This window comes from Enoplosus armatus, chromosome 17 (assembly GCF_043641665.1).
Source record: "Enoplosus armatus isolate fEnoArm2 chromosome 17, fEnoArm2.hap1, whole genome shotgun sequence".
Lineage (NCBI taxonomy): Eukaryota > Metazoa > Chordata > Actinopteri > Centrarchiformes > Enoplosidae > Enoplosus > Enoplosus armatus.
In genome coordinates this window covers 3699184-3723368 of record NC_092196.1, presented here as the reverse complement: position 1 = coordinate 3723368, position 24185 = coordinate 3699184, and the positions used below count along the sequence as shown (strand labels likewise).

At 42.4% G+C, this 24185-nt stretch overlaps 2 protein-coding genes across 2 annotated transcripts; one reads left to right on the top strand and one right to left on the bottom strand.

The window, feature by feature from the left end:
• Positions 1-826: 826 nt before the first annotated feature.
• On the top strand, positions 827-6464 carry syt5a (synaptotagmin Va). The gene is made up of 9 exons (XM_070923821.1): positions 827-992; positions 1408-1422; positions 2452-2633; positions 4048-4125; positions 4315-4482; positions 4593-4760; positions 4876-4993; positions 5105-5238; positions 6255-6464. Exons 1-9 carry the CDS (start codon positions 827-829, stop codon positions 6462-6464), a joined length of 1239 nt encoding a protein of 412 aa, XP_070779922.1.
• A 3478-nt stretch (positions 6465-9942) lies between these two features.
• tnnt1 (troponin T type 1 (skeletal, slow)) lies at positions 9943-23207 on the bottom strand. Its single transcript, XM_070923822.1, has 15 exons — positions 23068-23207; positions 17948-17975; positions 17796-17809; positions 17609-17680; positions 16783-16800; positions 14633-14653; positions 14148-14169; positions 13956-14016; positions 12858-12974; positions 12298-12375; positions 11879-11992; positions 11675-11784; positions 10443-10533; positions 10312-10352; positions 9943-10194 (listed from the first exon to the last, which is right to left on the bottom strand). Exons 2-15 carry the CDS (start codon positions 17971-17973, stop codon positions 10149-10151), a joined length of 831 nt encoding a protein of 276 aa, XP_070779923.1. The 5' UTR covers positions 17974-17975; positions 23068-23207; the 3' UTR covers positions 9943-10148.
• Between the last annotated feature and the right edge of the window lie 978 nt (positions 23208-24185).

Sequence of the window (24185 nt, the reverse complement as noted above, 5' to 3'; positions counted from 1 at the left end):
TCGTTAGCGTCTCGATATTCTCGGACTCACAAGTCAGAGGCTGGCGTCAAGCCTCTTCTGGCTCTTTAATGATGCGACATGAACGCAGCATTAGCACAAAAAACATAATGTAGTTATCTTACTAAGTAACTAAATCATGTTTTTAAAACAGTTATAGTCCAAAACATATTGAATCACTTTCTCCTTGCATAAGGAGGCCAGAGTATCTACTCAAGCACTGTATTCAAGCAGTTTTCTAAAGGCCGGACATTATATTTCTACTCCACTACAGCAAAAGTAGTTTTCCAACAAAATATATATGATTAGCTGACCAAATATGATACACTGCAGCAGATTAACCACCTAGTGACAACATTTAAATGCTGCTTACACAGTACATCTTGAATGCAAGTCCTCCATTTAATGGAGTATTTTACATTGTGGTATTGCCGTTTTTTTTACGGTAAAGGAGTATTTCCTTCACCACTGGATTTTTACACCATGATTCTACTTGTTTCTCAGCAAAAGCTCCATAAAATAAAAGCTCTTATCCTTGATGTGGATAGTTTGTTAGCCTCCGTGAGACGCTTGAAACTACGGAGTGAATAACTGGTGAGAGGCAGCAGGGTGAAGCGAGCGAGGGAGGATTAAAGAGATTACAGCCAGGTGAAAGGTCAGGACAGGATGAAGTTTGAAAGGACACATCTGAAGAGACAGCGAACGTGTTGTTATCTCCGGGGGCTCCAGTGTTTTGTGTGTGGCTTCAATGGTCTCCACAAGTTGACTCGGAGATCACAAAGTCGCTGACCGCCTGTCGCCTGCTCTCCTTTGGTTTCACAGAGCAACGATGCGCTTGGTCACCGTGGCGGGGGCCCGGCTCCGCAGGGCGGCCGAGGAGGAGGAGAGGGAGAGGGAGAGGGAGAGGGAGCCTCCCCCACCCCCCTCGCACCACTCGAACCACCAGTTCGCCAGCATGAAGAACAAGTTCTTCAATGAGCTCACGCACCTGCCAAGTGAGCACGCACAATATGCAAAACATATGTTGCACATATGCACACAAAATGCACACATAAAGGAAATGCTCATAGCTGTTGATACAATGTACATGAAATTGGGGCAACCAATCAACCAATTCTACTCGATGAGAATGATTCAGCCTGTAAAACAGCTGTATGAGAGTTTTGTTAAGTCCAAGAAAATAACCCTGATGATCTAACTTTGTGGGTTTTGAACAAAAAGCCTTCAATTGTGACCACCCCATTGGCTAAGCTAATAAGAATCAATCTTGTCTCCTACATTTGTCTTATATCTTCACATCACACCATTACCTAACCGTCTTGTCATCTCATTTTCAATTCTCATGCGTTTCATTCCTTTATTCTGCCCTCCCTCATTTCTTCACGTGACCACTCTGCTCTGCTCGTCAAGATCATAAGCTCAAGTGTAAGTCCATCTCTTGTCTTGTGCCATTCTGTTTTTGCTGTTTTAAAGATTTTAAAATGCGTGTCACGTCTCCTACAGGTGGCTAAAAATGGCTCTGCCTTTAAATGCCTTCTGCAAGACGTTCTTCAGAAGTGTAGAATGTAGTATTAGGAAGTTTTATGGAGAGACAGACACCCTTCACCAGCTTAAAAAAAAAAAAGTGGTGTAGACTCTTTTGCCAAATGTATGGAAAAAGAAAAATATAGATGAAAAGTTAGGAATGATAAAAATAAAAATAACTCTAAGTTACAAGATAATAAGTCATGAATTGAACTTTTTAATTTGCACTGCAATTAACCATGGCCTTCAGGCTGCATCACCTCCATTTTTAAAGGCATACTCTGACACGACAGGTGAAAACCTTCAACCCCCATGTGAACTTTTTCACATCCCCCAGTCGAGGACCAAATGCTAAAGTGGCCATTTTTGGAATAACGATGTATCAAGTGACAGTGTGAAAAATGGTCACTCGTACGGAGAATTATCACCCAAATCTGCAGCTCCCCCTGACTTTACAGAGCTTATCTGGTGTACAACGGCACTGTTTTAGTTCACTCTCACCGCTCTTGTAGCTTTTGGCCGTGGCAGACAGCTGTTTTCAGCTAAAAAGTTCTAAAAAAAAAAAAAACACACTGTACGCTACCTGCTCAGCACCAAACAGCAGACAGACACAGTTAGCGACTAGCTGGTGAAGAGCCAGATATTTCTGTACTCACTGTACTCGTGCTCTCTATGAAGATGCTAAGATGCTGATGTTTAACAGGCATGATGTTTACCATGTTCATATCTTAGTTTAGCATGTTAGGGTGCTAACATTTGCTAATTGCTAATTCCATACTAATCCTCAGTCAATAATTACTGAGATATTTCAGTCAGACCAAAGTGGAGGCCACCCAACAGACAGACTAGCGCTGCCATCCATATAGCCACGATGCTAGCACGGCTAAAAAAAAACTTCCACCAACTTGCCTTTCCCCCTCTTTTCTCCAGTGCCCATGTGGGCCGTGGGAGCCATTGTGGTCGTGGTCCTCGCCCTTATCGCCTGTATGGGGTTCTGCATCTACAAGAAGTGCTTCAACAAGGGCAAGAAGCCCAAGAAGGCCCGTGAGAGGAAGGGAGGACGAGGGCGCAGGAAGAAGGACAAGGACGGAGAGGAAGGAGACGAGAAGAAGGTGAGGAAACATTTCTGTTACATTGGCTTTCTCCGAGATAGCAGAGTTTGTATGGTTTCGCTGGTCTAAAACCCAACATCTGAAGATAGATTTTCACTGGATCCAACAGCTGGTTAGCACAAAATATGTGACCTTTGGACAGAGCCAGTGTTGCTAGTTGCCCTCTGTTTCCAGTGTTTATGCTACGCCAACCAGCTGCTGGCAGTAGCATCATATTTAAGCGTAGAATCAATCTTCTCATCTAACTCTCGGAAAGAAAGCCAAAAGGCACATTTCTCTCAATGCTGAACTATTCCTTTAAGGGCAGGTCAAAAGATGCAACTGTGCGTCGGGAGGAGTACATGGCCGACGACACCCTCCACAGGCCAACAGATGGAGTTAGCACTGTTTTATATCTCCACAGCTGTTTGGCTTTTATCCAGGTTGAGACTAGTAATGGATGAATTGGCAGCTTGTGCACAGCAACCAAATGGGGATGACGGAATCACAGCTGCTGTTCGCGTGTGATTGAACACAGCTGGGAGAAGTTTATGGTAACAAGCATCAAGACTCAAGAATTCAGTTAACCCTGTAACGCCAAGTGTATCGTATTTGATACATGAGTTTTTGAGACCTCTACATCATCAGTGGGAGATTTTTTTCCCTGAAAAACCTGATGCCCCCTGCGAAGGTTTCAAGCTGCTGTTGGCAGAGTGTGGCAGACCCCCCCCCCCCCACAAAAGGCCAACCTCTAGTGTGCCCCCTGATGTGAGAAAGAATGGCATTGAAACTCAAAGTTTAATGGGTTAAAAATGTTGTGTTTTATATGTTTTTGCACAAAAATGATACAAATTAAAACTCTTATATGCAAATTGATATTTAATTTTTTCTATTTCAATAAACACTCCAGTTTCAAAAAAAATAGAATTTTCTGGCAATTATTTCATGGTTCAGGCTTTACAGGGTTAAAACTTTACTGGTTGCAAAACTGAAAGGGGACAATAATCTGTATCTACGCTTAAAGGCCTAGTGCTTGTTTGTGATTACTGATAATGTGATCTTCAAAGGGTGGCGGAAAATCACAGTGGAATCTTGAAGGTACCCTGTGGAACAAACAAAAGCAACGTTCACAGTCAGTGTTACTCACCAAAATGCATTGCGTCTATCCTTGATGACTGGCAAACGTGTTGAATGCATTCTCCTGCTCATAAAACATTTGCAAAGCCGGTTTATTTTGGACAAACATAAAAACATTGCTCCATAGTGCTACTAGTGGTCCACAGGGTACCTTTATAAACCTTCATCCTATCTCATGTCATATTTATATATATTTGCCTTATAGCAGGAATCACAATGTGCATGTCACAGGAGATTGAATCCGAAATGCGCGTGCTTAATGACATGACATATGCTGTGTGTCTTCCAGGAGGGAGAGGAGGGGAAGGAAGAGGAAGAGAAGGAGAACTTTGGCAAACTGGAGTACACACTGGACTACAGCTTCACTGATAACCAGGTACATTATTGTACATTGCGAGCACACTCACCAATATCCAACCTCCCAAACACAGAAAGAATGAATGAGCCCAACAACAGAAGGACTCAGCAAAGATGATGCCCTTTATTCTGAAAAGCTAGCTCCATTTCAGGATTTGGGACCCAAGAACGCTTACATGCTTAAACTTATCTCCCCCTCCTTCTCCAGCTGATAGTTGGCATCCTCCAGGCTCAGGACCTCGCGGCCATGGACTTAGGCGGGACCTCAGATCCCTATGTCAAAGTCTACATGCTGCCAGACAAGAAGAAGAAGTTTGAGACCAAAGTCCAGCGCAAGAACCTCTGTCCCGTCTTCAATGAGACCTTCAACTTTAAGGTCTGTACATCAATACTGGATCATGTTATTGGTAACAACTACACAGCCTGAACACGACATCTTCCCCTTTAGAGTTCACCTTTTTTTTTTAACATATTATCCCTCTCCAGATACCATATAGTGAGTTGGGTGGTCAGACTCTGGTGCTGCAGGTGTTTGACTTTGACCGTTTTGGTAAACACGACGTCATCGGCGAGATCAAGATCCCAATGAACTCTATAGACCTCGGACAGCCAATACACGAATGGAAAGATCTGGTTGGAGGAGAGAAAGAGGAGGTACATGATCCACTGAAACATATAATGAACTTAACAGTCATTACCAACATTGAAAGCAACCAAGTCACTGTGCAAATATGACAACTCGTCCATGCATGTGGTTTGTCCCTGACAGCAAGAGAAGCTGGGTGATATCTGTATTTCCCTTCGCTACGTCCCCACCGCCGGTAAGCTCACGGTTAACATCATGGAAGCCAAGAACCTGAAGAAGATGGATGTCGGAGGACTGTCAGGTGAACACACATGCTTGTACTAAAGACTGAGACTGGCAACGGATGGCCGTTGCGGTTTTCCCGCTGGCTCCTCTGATCCACCGTCTGATATCACGTCCCTCTCTGTCTCAGATCCCTTTGTGAAGGTGGTGCTGCAGCACAACGGGAAGCGACTGAAGAAGAAGAAGACGTCAGTCAAACAGAACACTCTGAATCCTTACTTCAATGAGAGCTTCAGCTTCGAGATCCCCTTCTCCCAGATCCAGGTGTGTAACGCTGCTCAGTTTGACCACTTCCCTTTTCAGACATTTATTTTGACATCTACTTGTTGTAGCTGATCATTAAAGCTGTATTCAGCTCACACTGAGTAAAAAATTTCAAACTCAAGATGCCATTCTTTTATGGCTGCATCGTTAGCCATGCTAGCCGCGCGGCTCTAGGAAGGGCAATCTCGGTCAGTTGGCCCACCGCGTTGGTCCAGAAATATCTCAACAACTGATGGACGCATTACCATGACATTTTACAGACATTCGTAGTCCCCAGAGGATATATCCTACTGACTTTGGTGATCCCCCGACTTTTCCTCAAGCGCCACCACCAGTCTGATCCTTTTGGCTTTTAGTTAAATGTCTGGCATATATGGATTGTCATGAATTTGGTACCTCTCTCAAGATAAAATGTTCCCATAATTTTTCCTCTACTACCATCATCAGGCCTCAGTGGTACTTTGTGTTTAGTGCTTTAGCAAATGTTAGCACGTTAACACAGTAAACTAAGACGGTGAGCATAGTAAACTAAACGTAAACTATACACCTGCTAACCATCAGCATGTTTGCATTGTCATTGTGAGCATGTTATCGTGCTAGCGTTAGCATTTAGCTCATAGCACTGCTGTGTCAAAGTACAGCCTTGTAGTTTTGCTAGCATTGATGTAGGGGTTTTTGAATTTGTCTTTTTGTTTTGAAGTAGCTGCTTAAAATGACGAAGACGAAGTTCCAATGCACACTTTATATATATATATATATTTATGGGTCTATGCTGCTTTAAAACTACATAAAAGCATTAACAAACTCCACAATATTTCACCCATGTATTATGAACAAGCAGAATTATGAACACCTTTATTTGAACCTTGATAGACTCAATACTTGCTGAAGTGCTTGTTCAGCCAGAAACACGAGGAACGCATTCACTTCTACCTATCAGCTTCAATGAAATGTAATAAATCCAGAAGAATTTGTTCTAATTCTAGCTTCTCCTCCTCTGCTGTCTCCACGCACAGAAAGTCCAGGTGCTGATTACCGTGTACGACTACGACAAGCTGGGCAGCAACGACCCCATCGGCAAGTGCTGGATCGGCTACGGCGCCTCGGGCGTCGGCCTGCGCCACTGGTCAGACATGCTGGCCAATCCCAGGCGTCCAGTGGCCCAGTGGCACACGCTGCTAACAGAGGAGGAGGTGGACGCTGCGCTGAAGGCCCCCATCCGCTAAACACACACACACATATATGTACACACTGTCATTTGCATAGGAGGGGCATTCTGTCATTTGAAACCAAACAACTGTGGGTTTCATAAAGTGACCTCTAACTTGAACAGTGATTTTTAATGTGCTTCAGTTTCACACCATCATTCAGTCTGTAATATTTCATCTTTATATGGCTACATGTGTGCTTCACATTGTATTGAATACATACCATAGACAACACACTCAGATTTAAACCTATACACAGTGCAGCTTAATGTGCGTGCACTAGCTCACGCTGCACATCGATGCTCACTGACTTACTAGTTAAATGACTTGCCTATTAGTATATTAAAGGGGAACTCTGGCAATTTAGTATTGAATATCTTGACTTTTAGTCCCTTAAACACCTGGATACTACACCTCCCACAATGCAACGTGATAGTCCTTGATGACATCATGAGGGTTATTTTCCTTGACACCCCCCCCCCTTTGTTTAGCTGAACCACGCCTCCTCTCATGTAATCAGTGTCCTGGTTGTCTCTAGGTTAAAAAGATACATTATTTTCAGCATAGGTATACTGTAGTATTGTCAAATTCATTTTGATACTATGATATGAAAGAATGGAAAAACACATTGCGCCCCCCCCGTTTCCTTCTGTTGTCCTCTTGTTCACCCTGATAACTCTTTTATCTTCCGAACAGTCCAAACTGGATTTATCCTGTGAAATGATGTGTTGTATTAAGTTACATGCTTTTATTGTTTGTTGCGCCGTCTCTTTGTGGCTCCTTCTGTGCTTCGTGTTTGAATGAGTGACTGAGATCCTGCGCGGAGTGTCTGGTGAGTGTGCATATTGATGTTTGTGCGTGTGTGTTGCATGTCACAAAAAAAAAAAATTTAAAAATGGAAAGCAGTTTGTGGTTTCACTTTCGATACAGACGTTGTGATTGTAAATAAATAGCTGAATAAATAAAACGTTTCCAAACAACGGCAGATGGTTTGGCGGATGGAGGGATTTACATGTGCACACACACACACACACACACACACACACACACACACACACACACACACACACACACACTAACGCTATAATACCCTTATGTGTGAACATGATATCCTTTCATTTGCACATAAGCAAAAAGTCACACACCAGCAAAATCAGTTAAAGATAAAGATGCCACAGTCTTTTGAAAAATCCATTTGAACCTATAAAATATTTGCGATAAATCACGCTTCAGAATGGGATTATACTCTCTAATACAATCAGTGGTATTGTTGCACTGGTTTACTGCCATTTTTCTGAGGGTGACACCCTGTGATTATTGCTGCCATTTGTCCCAGTAATCCCATTACAGTGGACGTGGAGGCTTTGCCTGGACAAACTGTGGTCTCCACAGTCCAAAGATTAATTTCCAATGATCTATTTGATTTCATTGAGGTCGGTGGTGTGTGTGTGTGTGTGTGTGTGTGTGTGTGTGTGTGTGTGTGTGTGTGTGTCCTGATTCAATGCAGTGAATGAAAGACTGGATTAACAGTGTGTCCTCTTTAGTCCTTGTCTCACGCTGTGAGCCAAACATGTGAGGCCGGAATTAGAGAGGGGTGGGGGGGTTACAGGAAACATAACTGTCAGGAGAGGAGAAGAAACAGAGGGAAAACACTCCGTGTTCCCCAACGAAACTAAAGCTCAAGTTAATAAACTACTAAAATACTAATACTAAATACTACTAAATAAACTACTAAAGTTCTAGCAAAATAAAAAAAAAGCCATAAGATACTTATGTACCTGAGTAATGTTTCACAGAGAGCTATACTCCTGTCAGTCATTATTTTACAAGGATGATCCCTTCTCTTATTTTTTGTAAACTTTATTTTATATGTTATTAACAAGTAGATCTGACTTTTTTTTTTTTTTTTTTAAGAAACTGTAAATTCTATCTCATACAAAATCTGAAGAGTAAATGTTGTTCTCATTTGAGATAATGTCTCAAAACAAACAAACTGCTGCAGTGGACATTTAAAATAAATTAAATGAGCAGAAATGACACTAAAACTGGGTCCAAAGTAACCAAAGGTTTCGGTGAATAAGGGAAAGGAAAAACATAACACTGGGTCACAAAATGACTTCTTTTTACTATAATTGTTGAGCCCTTAGAAAGACAAAAAATGGAAAAACACTGGATAAAATTAACTACTTTTTTGTAGTTTCATTTTTGACCCAAAAGAAATATAAGATGATTATGTCACTGCGGTTTTGGTGAATAGTTCAAAGGCAAAAAAAAAAAAAAAAGTTGGGGTAAAAAAAAAAATGACTCCCCCAATTTTGACCCCCAGTGATTTTTAGTGTGTGAAATCCTTTTACCCAACTGCTGCGTTTCCAGTTTCATCAGGATGCAATGACGGTGTTTAGCCACCTGCGGGCGCTCCATGCGGCTGACAACGCTGCAAGCATTACTACAAATTACAGCTTTGCGCTATTGGCTGGAGTTGTGTGTTAACACAATCTGCTGAGACTTCTGCACCCATGGCTCCCCCTTTTTTCACCTCTCCTCTGCCTAGATGGTCGTCACATTTGAGTGAATTAAGACCCAATATTTATCCATTACTGTCATCAAATTCCAAAATATATAAAGTAGCTAAGTGGGCTGTAACCGTCCAGTCACCTAAAAGGGAATTACATTCAAATATTAAGATGAATTATAGATATTGCACAACAAAGAGCCATCTGAACTATCATCTCTACACCTCTGTGTGTATATACATGCTCATGTCTCCACTCTCACAAGAGCGTCCGCTCAGCTTGTTGCAGGCGAGACGAACTCTGATGAACCTGAACTCCACCACTGTGCTGCAAGCCCCCCCAAAGTGTGTTACGCAACATTCCAGACAGGCGTCATAGCAGCTACTAACATCTGCGCCCGCGTGAACACCACCAGCACACCGATCAACGCTAGATTTGACGTGCGATGTTGGCCAGTTGCCATGTCAACGCTGTATATTCTGAATCTGTCTGGCCCGGACACACAAGCATCATCTAAAGGCTACGAGAAGAGGTGGCATTAAATGGATTATAAGGTGGTATTAAAGGGTAAACTTCATGTCACGGCCTTTAAAGAAAGACTATGGAGGTTTTTAAAGGAAAAAGAAACCATAATCTTCCTCTGACAAATAAACGAACCCTTGCTCAATAAAGTAAAGGCTTTTTATCAAAACCCCACATGCTCCTTCTGAGGTTTGCTTTTTTTTTGTTGAAGATTTCAACCCCTTTTCTCCAGCGGACATTAGCCTTTGTCGTGAAATTAGCTCATCGCAGTCTGAAATGCAAAGCCGTTGACAACTAACTGCAGTACAGCAGCTAAAAACAGCCCAATGACCGATCTTGGGGTTGTGATCCACACTCATTAGGTTAATAAAAAACAAATCTTGATTTAGTTGACCTTGTTTTGTGTGCTCCACAACTTCAAAATCATAACCAAATAAAAATAGTGCAGCGACCAAACCAACTAAGGACTGAGTGCATGTCATTTTATTATCAATACATCCTATCAAGAAACATTCAACACCTTCCACACACACAGGAAAGGCCTACAGAGCGGCTCTGGCACTACAATACCATGGAGAGGAAATGTGGGATTCCTCCATTCTTACACTGCCTCCCCTTTTCGTTATGAATGAGGTTGTGTTTTCTCTTTTTCTTCTTCTTTCCCTCTTTACTTCCAGCGACCGCCCACCTTCCCTTTGCCGTGGACCTTCTTACTGTAGGAGGAAAGAGGGGGAAGGATGAAACAGGGATTGTAGAAGATGAACAGCAGACATGCAGTTTATCACATTTTGTTAAAAAAAAAAAAAAAAAAAAAAAAAGGAAATACTCACAATTTCTGAGCATGTTGGATTCTGTTCAGCAGCACGATGATCTGCGGGAGGCAAAGCAACAGTCAAAAACCCAAATCCGGCTGGTCACGGTTAACTCCTGTTTTCATTGCTGTTTGCAGTAACAGTAGTACCTCGTATTTCTGGTGCTTCATGTGCTCCATGAAGTCAAACTTCTCCGACTCTAGCTGGTAGATCCAGTTCCACATCTCCTGGGCCCGTTGCCTTGGAAACGCAAAGACAACATTTACAAAGGATTTGGACGGGTTATTTTGCTCATTTCTGTTTTCTAATGTTCAAATATGGGTCTCCACAGCTGGTCACGAGGGCAACTGCTACTAACTCAGTCTGTCTAGATTGTAATCCATGAATATGATTGGCTAGTGCAATTTTAAAGCTGTAATTGACTATCCGCTAAGCCCCGCCCTCTTAATTGTTGTTGCTACACCTGTTAAGCCACCCGTTCACTATGGCACACAGAGGCAGAGTTCAAGATTACAAAGAATTGTGCAGCGTCCTCCGTTTTTGTCTGCTGAAATGACAAATGTGGTTAGCAGATTTTTTTCAGCTGTAGCTAGCTAGCTAATTAAGCTAACATTAGCTTCATGAGCAGGTGGGAAATGCTGTCCCTGGCTGACTTTTTAATGTTTCAAGCTGACTCATCAAGTGAGAACCCTGTAGAGGTGCTCTTAAATGTGCACTGGGTGGCCACATACATGACTTTGTGCTAGAAGACTGAGGCTAAAGCTTACACGTCCCAGGCTAAAGGTCGGCGTCCGCGCCAGCAGGTTATCCATGCAGAAGAAACAGCATTGTAATGAGTGTGGCTGGGGCTTCCGGAGAACAAACTCCTCCAAATTCAATGAATAGCAGATAGCCAGTGCTGCTAACGTTAGCCTACACGCTGATATACATAGTAGCATCCAGAGCCCGCTTCTACACAGTGAATGTGCTATAGTAAACGGGCCTTGGAAGTAACGTTTAGTTTACTATTGTAGGTAGTAAGTTAGTTAGCTGGACATGCTAACGTTTGAAGCTTATGTTAGAGCAGACAAACACACTGCTTGATTCATTCCTTACACTTTTGCTCTTGTATTTTTGATTTTGAAGAGGGTGAAAAAGAAAAAAGAAAACAAAAAAAAGAAACCCCCCTCCATGATTGGACAATCCCTGTTGGGGGGAGGGCTTTAGGGAACGGTCAATTGATAAAGGCCATCTTGAATCCATCATCCCTTTTTGTTAACAAAAATCTACAATACATGAATTGGTTCAATCATCTTTCAGGTTATAAATACCCCGTTTCAAGCTGCTGTAATGGTGAAACATCACTGGTTAGCTGTCTGAAATACGATTGGAGGAGACTCACTTGAGCGCATCCTCCCTCAAAGAGTCGATGGCAAGCGGCTGCCGTCTCTCAACCAGAGTCTTCTTCTTGATCTCTTTGCCCGTTAGACGCTTTCCCCTCCTCGACTCAGCCTGGGAAAGAACACACACACAGTCAGCCTCTGTATCATCATCATCTCATCCTCATCATCATCATCTCTGCTGAGAATAACCGCAGCTGTCTCACCTTGGCCAGGAAGCCTCCAAAGTTCGCTCCCATGCCGGACAGCACTTTCTTCTTCTTGGCCTCATCATCAGCTTTCTTCTTGGCTTCCTCTTCCTCTTTTCTGTGACGCTCCTCCTGAGAGATGAAGAAGGATGGAGTGATGAAGAGCAAGAAAACCATGTTGAATTAAGCACAAGGAGGGGAGACTTTATGCTGTACAGCTTTTTATGCATTTCATAAATTAAAAGTGGTTTATTATTTAGGCAATTCATGTAACACACTAGGCTGGTGTATCCTTGAAATACAACTCAAAAAGCCTCCTTGAGCCTGTTTACAGTCTATAGGTAAAGTACATCAATGTGAAGACTCAGTGATAAATGTGTACATTAGTGTGTGAGTATGAATGTGTGTGTGTGTGTGTGTGTGTGTGTGTGTGTTACCGCAATCCTGTTCTGTCTGTCCTTCTCCTTCTCTGCTCTAACCCTCTGGATCTCAGCTCTCTCTGACCGACGACCCTCCTGATGGAAAGCAAAGCAAAGAAGCCATAAAACGTTTCAATGCAATTTATCAAACATTTGGATAAAAAAAAAAAAAAAAAATTAAATCACATTAAAGAGGAGACTTTTGTGTCCTTATTTTTTTTTGGACTCATCCAAATAAACCTTCAAATGTATAATAAAGGAGAATAAATCTGAGGGGTCGTGAGATGATTGACTTTTCTATAATTTTTGCTTTTTCTGTTGAACATTGGATAGTTTCACCTCTTTGGGAGTTTTTTTAAATGGAAACATCTAAGAAGTCCAGAGGCGAAATGTCTCTTTGGTGGAACTGCTAACAACTCATAGAATTTGTATGTATGTAATGTAACTTTCAACCACCGCTGTGAAGATACGTTCAGAACTGGCAGTAAAACCGTGTTGTCCTGTGGATCAGACCATTCATGTCTCCACACGGATCTTGCGAGAAAGTGTTGTGCATGTGAACTTAGAAGTGAACTTACGATTCGTTCCTTGAGGCCAATAAGTTCTTCCTCGTCCTTCTTCCTCTGCTCGAAGTGGACGTCGATCAGAGTGTGCAGCTCCAGCAAGTCCTTTTCCATACGCTTTCTGTGGATGTCCTGATGGGGCAAGGGAGTGCGTGTTTCAGCAGCCATTTTAATTATTGGCTGCAAATTCATTTAACTGCTTGGATAGAAATAATCAGCAATCATAATGTGCGCCGTAAGACCTACGTTTTTTGATCTATGATCAAACTTCTTTGATCTTGTGAGGACGATGGCAGCTGCTCTTTGGACCAAATGAAGAAAGAAGTTGGATTTTGAGACTTTCTTGATTCGTGGCTCAAAAGTGAGAGAGGGATCAAAAACTATTCCCAATTTCTTGACTGTATGGTTCTGGAGGAAATGGAAACCTCCATGACAACTGACCTTTTCTAAAACTCTACCTCAGACAGTAGGCGTTTTTGGACTGGAGGAACTTTTATTGTGTTCGCACTGCAAGAACTGGGAACGTTGTTCTTAGAACGCCATTATGAGGCACTTTTTAGCTCCTACTTCAGAGTAGGTACCCTCCCAGCGCAAGAGGAACATTGAGTGACGTGTACAGTGATCGGTCCAGATGTAAGTGGTCATTGATGGGTCCAGATGTGAGTGTACTGTGATTGGTCGAACACGAGCCAGTGCAGCACTGGCAGCCACCATCTGTATAAATCCGTGTAACAGCTTGTAACAGTAGCCTTGTCCATGATGCTGAGTGTTGCTTTACCAACCACCAGTCAGCTTACGTCACTTGTGCGTTCCTATTGGCAGGGTGAATGAAAAAAAGCCCTTGAAGGTAGTAATAGTTCTCGAGGGAGCTCCCCAGTGCGCAGTTCCTCTCAGGGAGTCCCCAGAACAGTTTGGTCCCAAAACAACTAATAACAGCTAGCGGAGCAGAAGCTAATCTCGAGTTAACAGTTTTACTCAGGTTTACTGAGTTGACTTTTCTCAAGCTACAAAACTAACAGCCGTGGCTCCCAGACGATTTATGATGCATCTGCAAAGTGAAAAAAAAAAGAGGAAATGAACCTGATCTGGTTTAATCCCATTCTCATGACTTACATCAAAATCCACCCTGTCCCCCTCAGGAATCTTTGGAGGGGCAAGCTGAGGCACCATAGGTCTGGAGAAAAAAGATCAAAATAAGATTAGAACTGAGAATATATATATATATATATATATATATATATATATATATATATATATGTATATATAACTGCTGCAACCAAACACAATACAATGAAGTGAACATACTTTGGTTTGGGGCGCTCCTCCTCTGTTGACAGAAGAGAGAAAGACAAGCACAAAAATGATCACATGAGTGAATAAAAATGTTCCTCGCAAACCTGTGAGAGGACAATTTGAAAATCTGAAAGTTTTTAATAAAGCTGTCAGTGTGAATGAAAGCACGGCAAGCATGGGATTGCGAGAATAAATTAAGCAATTTTTTATTAGTTATGATAAAACAAAAGTGCAAGGATATATTGTTTATATCACCTATGCCTCCTTACCAATCCAGGGTTACACTGAACGTCTGCACTGGTAGATATTGACCACATTTATTAGGCCATTCTTAAATGTTTTCAAAAAAAAATAAGGGTGATTTATAATCTGGAGGGTACAGCTTTTTATTTCCTACATGTGAGCTTGCCATTAAAACAGTGGGATTTACAAGAGTAGATCTAATTTTAGTTTGAAGTTTTAGCCCATTAGGGAACCACACATCTGCTATTTCTCACCTTCCTCCTGGGCGTCTTGATCTGACGGACCAGCCACATAAAGGCAGAATGAAAGGTGGGAGGAGGGTGACAAAAATAACACATGGAGCAACAAAGGAGTCATTAACGATGGGTGGAAAACACGCACGAGGATAGCAAAGGAATTAAAAAGGTATAGTGGGATGGGGGATTAGGGAGTAGGTGAAACAGGTGAAAATGTAGGAAAGAAGGTGGGAAAGATGGAAGGAAGGAAAGACAGTCGAAAGGAGAATGAAATACATACAGAAGTAAGACATGAAGACGTAAAGAACCAAAGGAAGGAGGAAATCAGCTTACCAGATGATCGAGGCAATAATGAAAAGAATGGAAAAACAAAGTGACCAAAGATAGTCAAAAGATAAAACGACACGAGGAGATAAGGAGGGAAGAAGTGTGGAATGATTGAGAGAAGTCCCAAGTTAATATCTGATACTGCACAGGCAGCAAGCTTAAAGAAATAGTTTTGGAAATAGTGATTATTCGTCTTCTTGCAGGGACATAGATGAGAAGATTGATACCACTCTTGCGTCTGTACAGTTGATATGAAGCTACTGCCAGTAGCCGGTTAGCCTAGCTTAGCACAAAGACTGGAAACAAAGGGGGAAACAGCTAGCTAGCTAGCTAGCTAGCTGTTTCCAGCCTTTGTGCTGAGCTACCTGCTAGCTTCATAGATACCATTAAGACTTGAGAGTGGTATCAATCTTCCCTTCTTACTCTCAGCAAGGTCATTAATAAGCATATTTCCCAAAATGTTTAACTATTGCTTTAAAACTATCATTTCCCATCATGCAATGAGAGCCACACCTCTTACTGGCACAAATATGTACCACCCGCCGGGGCTGTAGGGAAATGTAGTTCTGTGGAAAATTCTGCGAACATTCGTTATTACATAATGCACATTATGGATCATTTGTAAATGCGGATTAGAGTTTTACTGATATAAACATGTCATGGGCGTGGCCAAAGAATCTAAATCTCGCCATCTGGAAAGCCTTCTCACCTTCCGAGGCCATACGCTCAAAGGTCGCGACTGCACAGAAAACCATTACCAGTCAACTAGTTGTAGATATCATTTGCTCTAAAGCGAGCTCTAAAACATGGTGGCCCTGCTCACCGCGGTATAAATCCTCAGAGAACTTCTTGTAGGACTAAAACTCCCAACTGGTATGTGCATGTGAATAATTACTCATGTCAGAATGCATACGATGGTTGCAGCTGCAGAAATGAATAAGACATTGTACAACTTTTAAAGGTAAAACGTGCTTCAAAACAGAAGCTGCATAGCGGTGTGATATTTCTATTGTCTTGGACTTGTCACTTCACAACACTTTCATTTTCAAGTCTCTCCAAAAGTTAGTGTGAAGCTAATGGAGACAGAGCCAGGAAACATTCTACAGTCTCACAAATGAAACCTACAACGTATTGTAGCGTGGATCATCTCCACGCTGTGAGAGAAGCCTTATATCTCTGTTTTAAGAGATTTCATTCCTTCATGAAGAAGAATCCGTCTATCACTTGGCGCTCTTAAAGATGCATTCATTGGAGCAGTAGTACAATTGATATATTAATCCCAAAAGGTTGCTATGGCTAAAGTGCTAGCTAACAGTCGTCCATTTTGTCTACTTTGTACTTTGCTCGTCGCTGACTGCAAGTAGCATCCAGTGCTCTTTCCAAGGTCTTTTTGCTGAAAGGTTGATGTGAGTGGAGACTGTCAAAACCCAAACAACAAGCTAAAAGAAGCTAAAACATCCTGGAAAGCTGAGGGGAAGTTGATAAGTCTCTGTGAGTTTGTCACTACAAGCAATCCCTTTCACTTGACACGTGGGCATTTGATCCATTTCTAATCGAAAGTGCAGCTGGAAATGTTAAAATAATTGATTCTGGAGGAAGCCGACAAGATGATAGAAATATCACATTTGATTTCTGTTTTTGGTGGTTTCTACCTTTAAAAACGCTGGCTGTAACAGCAGGTGATGGAAAAAGCAGTACAATGTTGACAACACTAACAGAGGCAAGCAAGTCAATGAAAATATGCTCAGGTATGATTTTATCCTTACATGTGGAAAAGTAATGTATGAGTAATGGCGACTTAGATGGTGTCTGAAAGTGTGACTGACTGGCTGTCACCTTACCTTGGTACTCTTGCTGCTCTGTTTGCCCGAACCAGCACAGTTTCAGCCAATGGGGGAGCAGGATAAAGGGGAAGTCGATAGGTCAGAGTTAGTACAGCGTCACCCATAACTCACACAGTTATGAAGAAGAAGAGACGGAACAACTACTGGGCTCTTTGAGAGCGTCTTCAGACAACAAGAAAAGACATCATGAGAGACATTTCATCATAATCACGGCCCTTTTAGTCTGTCCTACTGTTTTTTTTTTTTGTACCATCTTTTCAACACATTTGACTAGTTTTATCTCCAGACTACAGAGTGCTGCAGAAAGAGTTATTGCAGAAAATAAGCTTTGTGTTTATGATACTAACAACTTTTGTTCAGCAAGATAATCTTCACTAATGGTCACCACTTTTATGATTTTTGAAGCGTAAATGGAATTGCCAGAAGTGACAAGGTAAAAAATCAGATAGATAGATATGGAGTATCAACACTCAAGAGAGTAAAGGCGGACTAGTGAGTAGAGGACTTTCTGTGTTCGGCAACCACTGTAGTCTCATTTAGCAACTGCCTTTTTTTTTTTAAAACCTTCAAAATTTACTAGTGGGGTATCTACCGACGTGTTTCATGTAGTAGAACAAAAAGTGAAAATCTCTTAAGCTCGTGTTAACCACGGACCTTATTTCAGACATCTAACCAAAAACCCCTTCAAGAAACCCGTTGACTTTGAGGGAACCGGAAGCGTAACAATGCTGACTCATTTCCGGCTTTTAGGACTTACAGCGCTCTATAACAGGTGGCTGTCCTGCCCGTCAGCTTTGCACTCTGGGAGTCTCCCAAACCATACCTTCTCCATCCTCCTCCGCCTGCTCCGTCTCCTCCTCCTGCTCAGGCTCGGCCTCCTGCTCCTCTTCAGCCTCTGGGAGAAAGGAGACCAAGAGAAACGAAGCCATGCCTCATCACCGACGTTGCTCATTGTGTTTCGTGAGAGACATAAAGCGTGCGACCCGCTGGAAGTGTTCTACTGAACTTACCCTCTGCCTGCTCCCTGGAGGGGCGAGAGGAAAAGGGACAGAGAAACATATTTATCGGTAGAAATCACCAGTTGATGCATTTACACTGAAATAAACGTGATGACGTGAAGTGATGTCAAAGGATAAACAGTGAGGGACGCTGCTCTACTCACTCGTACTCCTCTTCTACATCTGACATGGCTGCGACGAAGAGAAACAAATGACAAACAAATCAAGGAGATCATGAATGGATCAGTAGAATATAAACCATCTGAAGTACAAGAAACAAATCAGGAGAGCAGAATTGAAGCAATGGAATATACAGATGATTAAAAATAAACATTAAATAGAGGAAGCGGCGCTCTGAAGTAGAGCTGAAACAATTAATTGATCTATTGGTTGGTCGTCAGAAATGAAAATCAGTTACTCTTTTAAAATCAAAGAAAAACCACCAAACTTCCAGCTTTTCGAATGAGATTTTCTTATTTTTAGATGATTGTAAATTGAATGCCATGGGGTTCTAGACTGCTGGTCAGACAAAACAAGCAATTTGAAGGTGTCACTTTGGCTCCTGGGATATTATTACCTGCCTCATTGAAAGACTAATCGAATGATAATGAAAACGTTCTGTTTTGAGAAGTGAATAGTCCTTCTAAGTGATGTTATTTTGAGGTTTTCCGACCAGATCCTTTTTGCCTATATGAAAAATTGATTGAGCATGTCTATGTTTTACTACAAGGATAACTTTAGCCATGCTAGCTCTAGGGATGGCCATGTTGGTTGGTCTGTCTGTCGGTCAGGCGGTCCACCAGGTTGGTCCAGACTGAAATATCTCAACAACTGTCGGATGGGTTCCCAGGAAAACATCCACGGTCCTCAGAGGATGAAGCCACCATGAGGTTAACATATTTGTCTTTGGTGTCTTGATAACTGTTGGATAGATTGCTATGAAATTTGGTCCAGATATTCATGGTGCCCAGAGGATGAATCCTAATGACTTTGGACAAACCCCTGACTTTTCTTCTTCTGCACCAGCAGGTAAATGTCTTCACTTATCCACACGTAGCCAGCTTTCCATCCAAATGTAGCTCTGTAACTTTGTCACGTTTTCCTTCTTAATGATACACCAACTTTTCCACCTCAGCCAAAGGTCATTACAAACTGAGAATATCGACCATCTACATGAAGATTTACAGGACAGAAATATGCATTGCTCCTTGTAATGGTTGCTTGCATACGAAGTTGTCTTGAAGTCTTCACTGACTACAGCTAATGGGTGTGTTTGGTGACATTATAAAAGTATTGTACTGGTGTGTTTGAAATACTGAGTTACAAATGTGATGTAAATGCAGGCTTGAAGGCCCGGCTTGTGCATAAGTACATGAGTGAGTCATCGTCACCAAATCACTTGTGGTCACAGTCCCTACTCTCCTGTGATTAATCACTTTGGAGATAGCAAAACACACACACACACACACACAAGCACTGAGAAACACAATGCACGCTGACATGGTTTTGGCTATAAATTGTCCCTCTGAGCTGCCATTGTTCTGGCATAAAACCAGGCACAGACAGACACAGTGGGGGTGAGCTGACACCTTCCTGGCAGGGGACGCAGGGAGATTGATGGAGCGCCAACAGGTGAGAATGTGACAAGGGTTAAACGCAGAAGGACCAAGAGAGAGATACAGTTTCTATCACTTTCTAGTCCCCCAACCCCACCACCCCACCCCTGTCCTCACTCACCCTTTCTCCCTCTGGCCTGGTGTTCACTGGACAGGTGAGCAACATTAGTGTTGAAAGAGTCTGTAACTTCTCTCGGATGTCCCCATTATCCCTCTACACACCGTCATGCCCTCCCATCTTCTCCACCACTCTCCATCTTTCTGTCAGCAGGAAGAATTTATAGTGGCCCTGTGACTGTGCGGTTGAATTTATAGAGGTGGTAACTGTTGTCGAAAGCTCGGCCTTATCTCTCCCCTGTCTGTTGTCGTGCCCATCGCCATGCCAGACCCAGCAGCTTGGCATAGCCGGGCACCATCAGTCCTTTCAACGACAAACGAGTAAGCCTCCGATCTTCCATTGCACTGTTATCGATCCTCTCTCTGTTTGTGTTTACACAGACAGTGATGCTCGTAGTGATGAACCTACAGGCTTTACAGAGCTTTATAAGCTTGTTGTTCAGCTGTCCGGCCCACAACTTTACTGTTTTGGTTCACTGTCACCCCCCCCCCAAAAAAAAACACTCACTGATGGGTTTATCATCAGCTGTACACTACCTGCTCAGCACCAAACAGCAGACAGACAAAATGAGTGACTAGTGGGTGAACATTGTGGAACATTTGGCGGTTAACAGACAGATATTTCCCTCAGGAGTTGGTAGGGGCCAAAAACAGATATATATAAAATATTGGACTTACATTCGCCAGGTGGACACAAACACGTCTCCAAATGAACGATAATGTTGCTCCGTAACTGCTGGATGTGTAAATGAGCAACTTTTTGCTAACCCTGTTTCCAGCTTTTGCGATAAGCTAGCCGGCTGCAGTTGGCGGCCATTTGTTTAAACTGTACAAAAGTCTGTTTAAAAACTGGCCGATTTTGTTACAGACAGAGCCAGGCTCGCCGTTTCAGTCCATTTCCAGTCTTTGTGCTAAGCTAAGCTACCCGTCTGCTGTGTGATAGCTTTCGTATTTACTGTACAGACATGAGAGTGGTATCAAACTTATTCTATTTCTTTAAAATATGTATGTTATTGTATGTATTTTGCGAACAGCAGAGAATTTTCATGGGACCTTTATCACAAGGATCACCTGGCGTTTAGTGTAATCTTAAATGGAGAGGGGAGGCCTCATTTTACTCAAAAGTTATGCAAAGGTACACAAAGGATGGAGAGAGGGATGGTGGGGAGAAATGGCGGGTGGATGAATGAGAGGTGCACATTTCAACACCCGTCGGGACAGTTGGAAATCGCCTGTTTGGATCTAGATGGTAAGGGGGGGGGGGGGACAAGGGGATTTAGGAGAAGAGTCAAGTTCCAACAGGCTCAGGCCTTAAGGTTAATTTTAGTCAAGGGCAATGTTTGAGAATGGGTGTGCAACAATACCTCATTAGTTTTAAAGAGAGGCTATTGTAGGCTATTAATAGATTCTATAGAGGAGAGGAGACGAAAAGTCAGTGAATCCTTTTGAAAAGGACAAAATGGAAAAGGACACTGCACACAAGTGAGGGTTGTGGGACATTTCTTGTGACAATGTATTTCGGTGTACAGCTAGCTAGCTCGAGGTGAATGAAATTGTTTGTCAGAGTCGGGTTTAAGTTGTGTAATGTCCTTTTTGATCACTTCGAAAAACAATTTGGGAAAATAGCCTGACCTAAAATTCCCATTGGGAATGACTCTGCCTGTTATTAACAGGTGTGGCAGGACGAATATGTCACACTCTCAAAGGCAACAAAAGAGGAAGGTCGCTAACCAGACGACAAACGGGGGAACTTGACACTGACCTGAACTAGCCACTGTCAATGTTCTACACACACACACAAACACACACACACACAACCCACTGCATAGATTACATTTGTGTATGCAGACACCTGTTTAGTACCCTCTACTTTCCTCTGAGTGCTAAAGTTAGCTAGCCTGACCTCAGGCTGTTAGCATTTGAGTATGTGGTTGGCAGTGACCATAGAGGCAAAGGAACAACGCGAAGGGTGGTGGGCTACACACACACACACACACACGCACACACACGCTGTACTCATGAAAGCCTAATTAGCTGTCAGACCTTTGATGGCTAGCTCTAAAGAAGGAAATGCAAGCTAGCTAACAGTGCCGTGGTGTCTATGATTTCGGCCATTTGCTGAGGGCCTTTAGGACTGAGAATATGGACATAGTCTGGCACAAGTGTGGACCTCTTGTTAGGGCAGTCTGAGTGCCTGCTCTGCTAACACAGACACACAGCTACAAAGAAGTGTAGATGTATGCAAGAGGTGACAGTTCGTGTTGAGTATGTTTTTACGTTTTACCCATCCATTCTTTATATATAAAGTCTATTCAGTATTTTAAGAAAGCTGATTTTTTTTTTAGTGACTTATGAAATTGAAATACACACTTAAGTATTAAAGGGTTGGTTCACTCAAATTACAAAAAAAACCCCAACACATTTTGTCACTTACCTCAGGTGATATCTACTCCTTCGGATACACTATTGCTGGCAATATTCATCGCTAAATTTCCGCTGCCACTCGAATACAACGGAGGTGAATGGAATGTTTTGTGCTGCTCACAGTGGGGAAAAATGTGATTTGAAATATCATCAGCAATGTGTCTTTTCAGGCAGATTTGCCTGCTAATAAATACTACACCGAACACGCTTAAAAATAAAAAGTGTCGACAGTGAGCTCTGTGGATTATTCACAGGGACATTGTTTTTCCGGAGAGGAACATTATCTGTTGAACACAAATTAAATTCCTTTCACCTCCATTGTGTTGGTGTAGTGGCATAAGTTTCAGAAGCAGATATCTAAAACCCTGAGAACCTTAAGAAGTCTTGCCATGGCTAGATAACTATAGGGATAAGTAAGAAAATAGGTAATTATTGGGTAACAATTTGGGTGAAAAGACCTTTTAACTTAGGTCGACCATTCTCACACAGCTGTTTATATACAGCTAAATTTCTGACATTCTATTGAAGTGTTTTCAAGAACGGAAATAGCAGGGTACTGATAATCCGAAGCAAGCAGATTTCAGAGACAAAAATGACACGTAAGGACCATTACAGTGGTTAGATTTGTAGATTATGCACAAGGTAGCCATTGATTTCCATTCATTTCACAGCAGTATGAAATTAACTTGTTTAGACTTGAATATTGCTTGAGACGGATAATTCACTTTTTTAAATTACATTATGGTTTCATGGCGATGGTGGTGGGTTTTTTTTTTCTTTTAACAAGACATTTTTCCTTGTTGGTGCATTCAGGCATGCTCAGACACCCAAGATTTGAGACCCATTTGAGATTTTGAGACACTGCTGATTGGCCGATGGGTCTCATGCCAGATCCTTGAACACACCAACGAGTAAGAGTTTTCAAAGCACGGACAAAACTGAATACATGCAACAAAGTGTCCACTGGGACGGATGATACTCTGGTGAAACGACTAGAAAACAGTGGCTGCCTGGAAAAATCATACATTAATCTTTAAAATTGTTGGTTGTATTTCATTCTACTGTCATCCTATGAAAACGAAACCTAGAGAGGACATATTAAAAGGACAGACAGACACACAACATACCTGTATGAAGGTGCGGTACCCCCAGGCACAAGAGACAGAATGGCTATTACAGAGACAGAGGTCGTTTTATACAGAGAAGTGGAGGGGCACTGTGTGTGTGCGTGCTGTCTGAATGACTATGTGTGTATGCATGCTGTGAGAATTACAGAGTGTCCGAGTATACAATACAAGAATAACTGTGAGTCTGTGTGCACAAATGTGCAGATTTGTGTGTGTGTGTGTGTGTGTGTGTGTGTGTGTGTGTGTGTGTGTGTGTGTGTGTGTGGTCAGGGCTGGGGGCCACAGGCGGATTAAGCGGAGGCAGAAAGATGAGCACCTCGCAGGATTAGGAAGAACAGAGGAATGACCTCACTGGACAAATGGAGGGGTGCCACAGGGCAGGTGGAGGGGGGGGGGGATGACAAAATGAAGAGGGAGGGAGTGACAGAGGGACAGAAAGCTGGCAGAGAAGAACTGGCAGGGGGAGAGGAGCGGTAACAGTAAAGTTGGGGTCTACAAAACCAAAACAACTAGCTAAAAGAGGCTAAAAACTCTGCAGAGTCAGGTAAAAATTCTCAGTGGGTTCGCCTCTTCAAGGAAAGCCTTTCACGATAAACTTAATTTGATTAATTGTTAATATAAAAATATTGATTTGTGCAGCTGTTCAAATATCCTGTTTAAGCTCAGTTATTGGATGGTTGTTCCTGCAAAGATTCTAGGAATCACAGTGCGCTTATTTCTTGATTTTCTTTTTTCACTGACCCAGACGAAACAGATGTGGATGCTCAGCAACAGTAGGAAGAGAGAAATAAAAGAGGAGTGGAGGGGGGGGGGGGTGACAGACAGAGGGGTGACCAGAGCACATCCAGAAATAGAAGACTGACTGCTTCACCCGTTGGCTTTTTCCATGAAAGGGGAGGTTTGCGGTTCACAGAAAGCGGCCACACCACATCGTAGTTTTGATCGTAGTTTTGGCTACAATGCATCCTGATTGGGTCTGACTTCATGTGGTGGAGGTCACCCTGCTCGCTACATTACCAAATGAAAAAGTGTTTAAGAGGTCGTGTAACGGAATTCTAATGTTCTTCTATTAATATCATCGGAGATATTTACTGAAGACATTGTTAAAAGTCTAATTA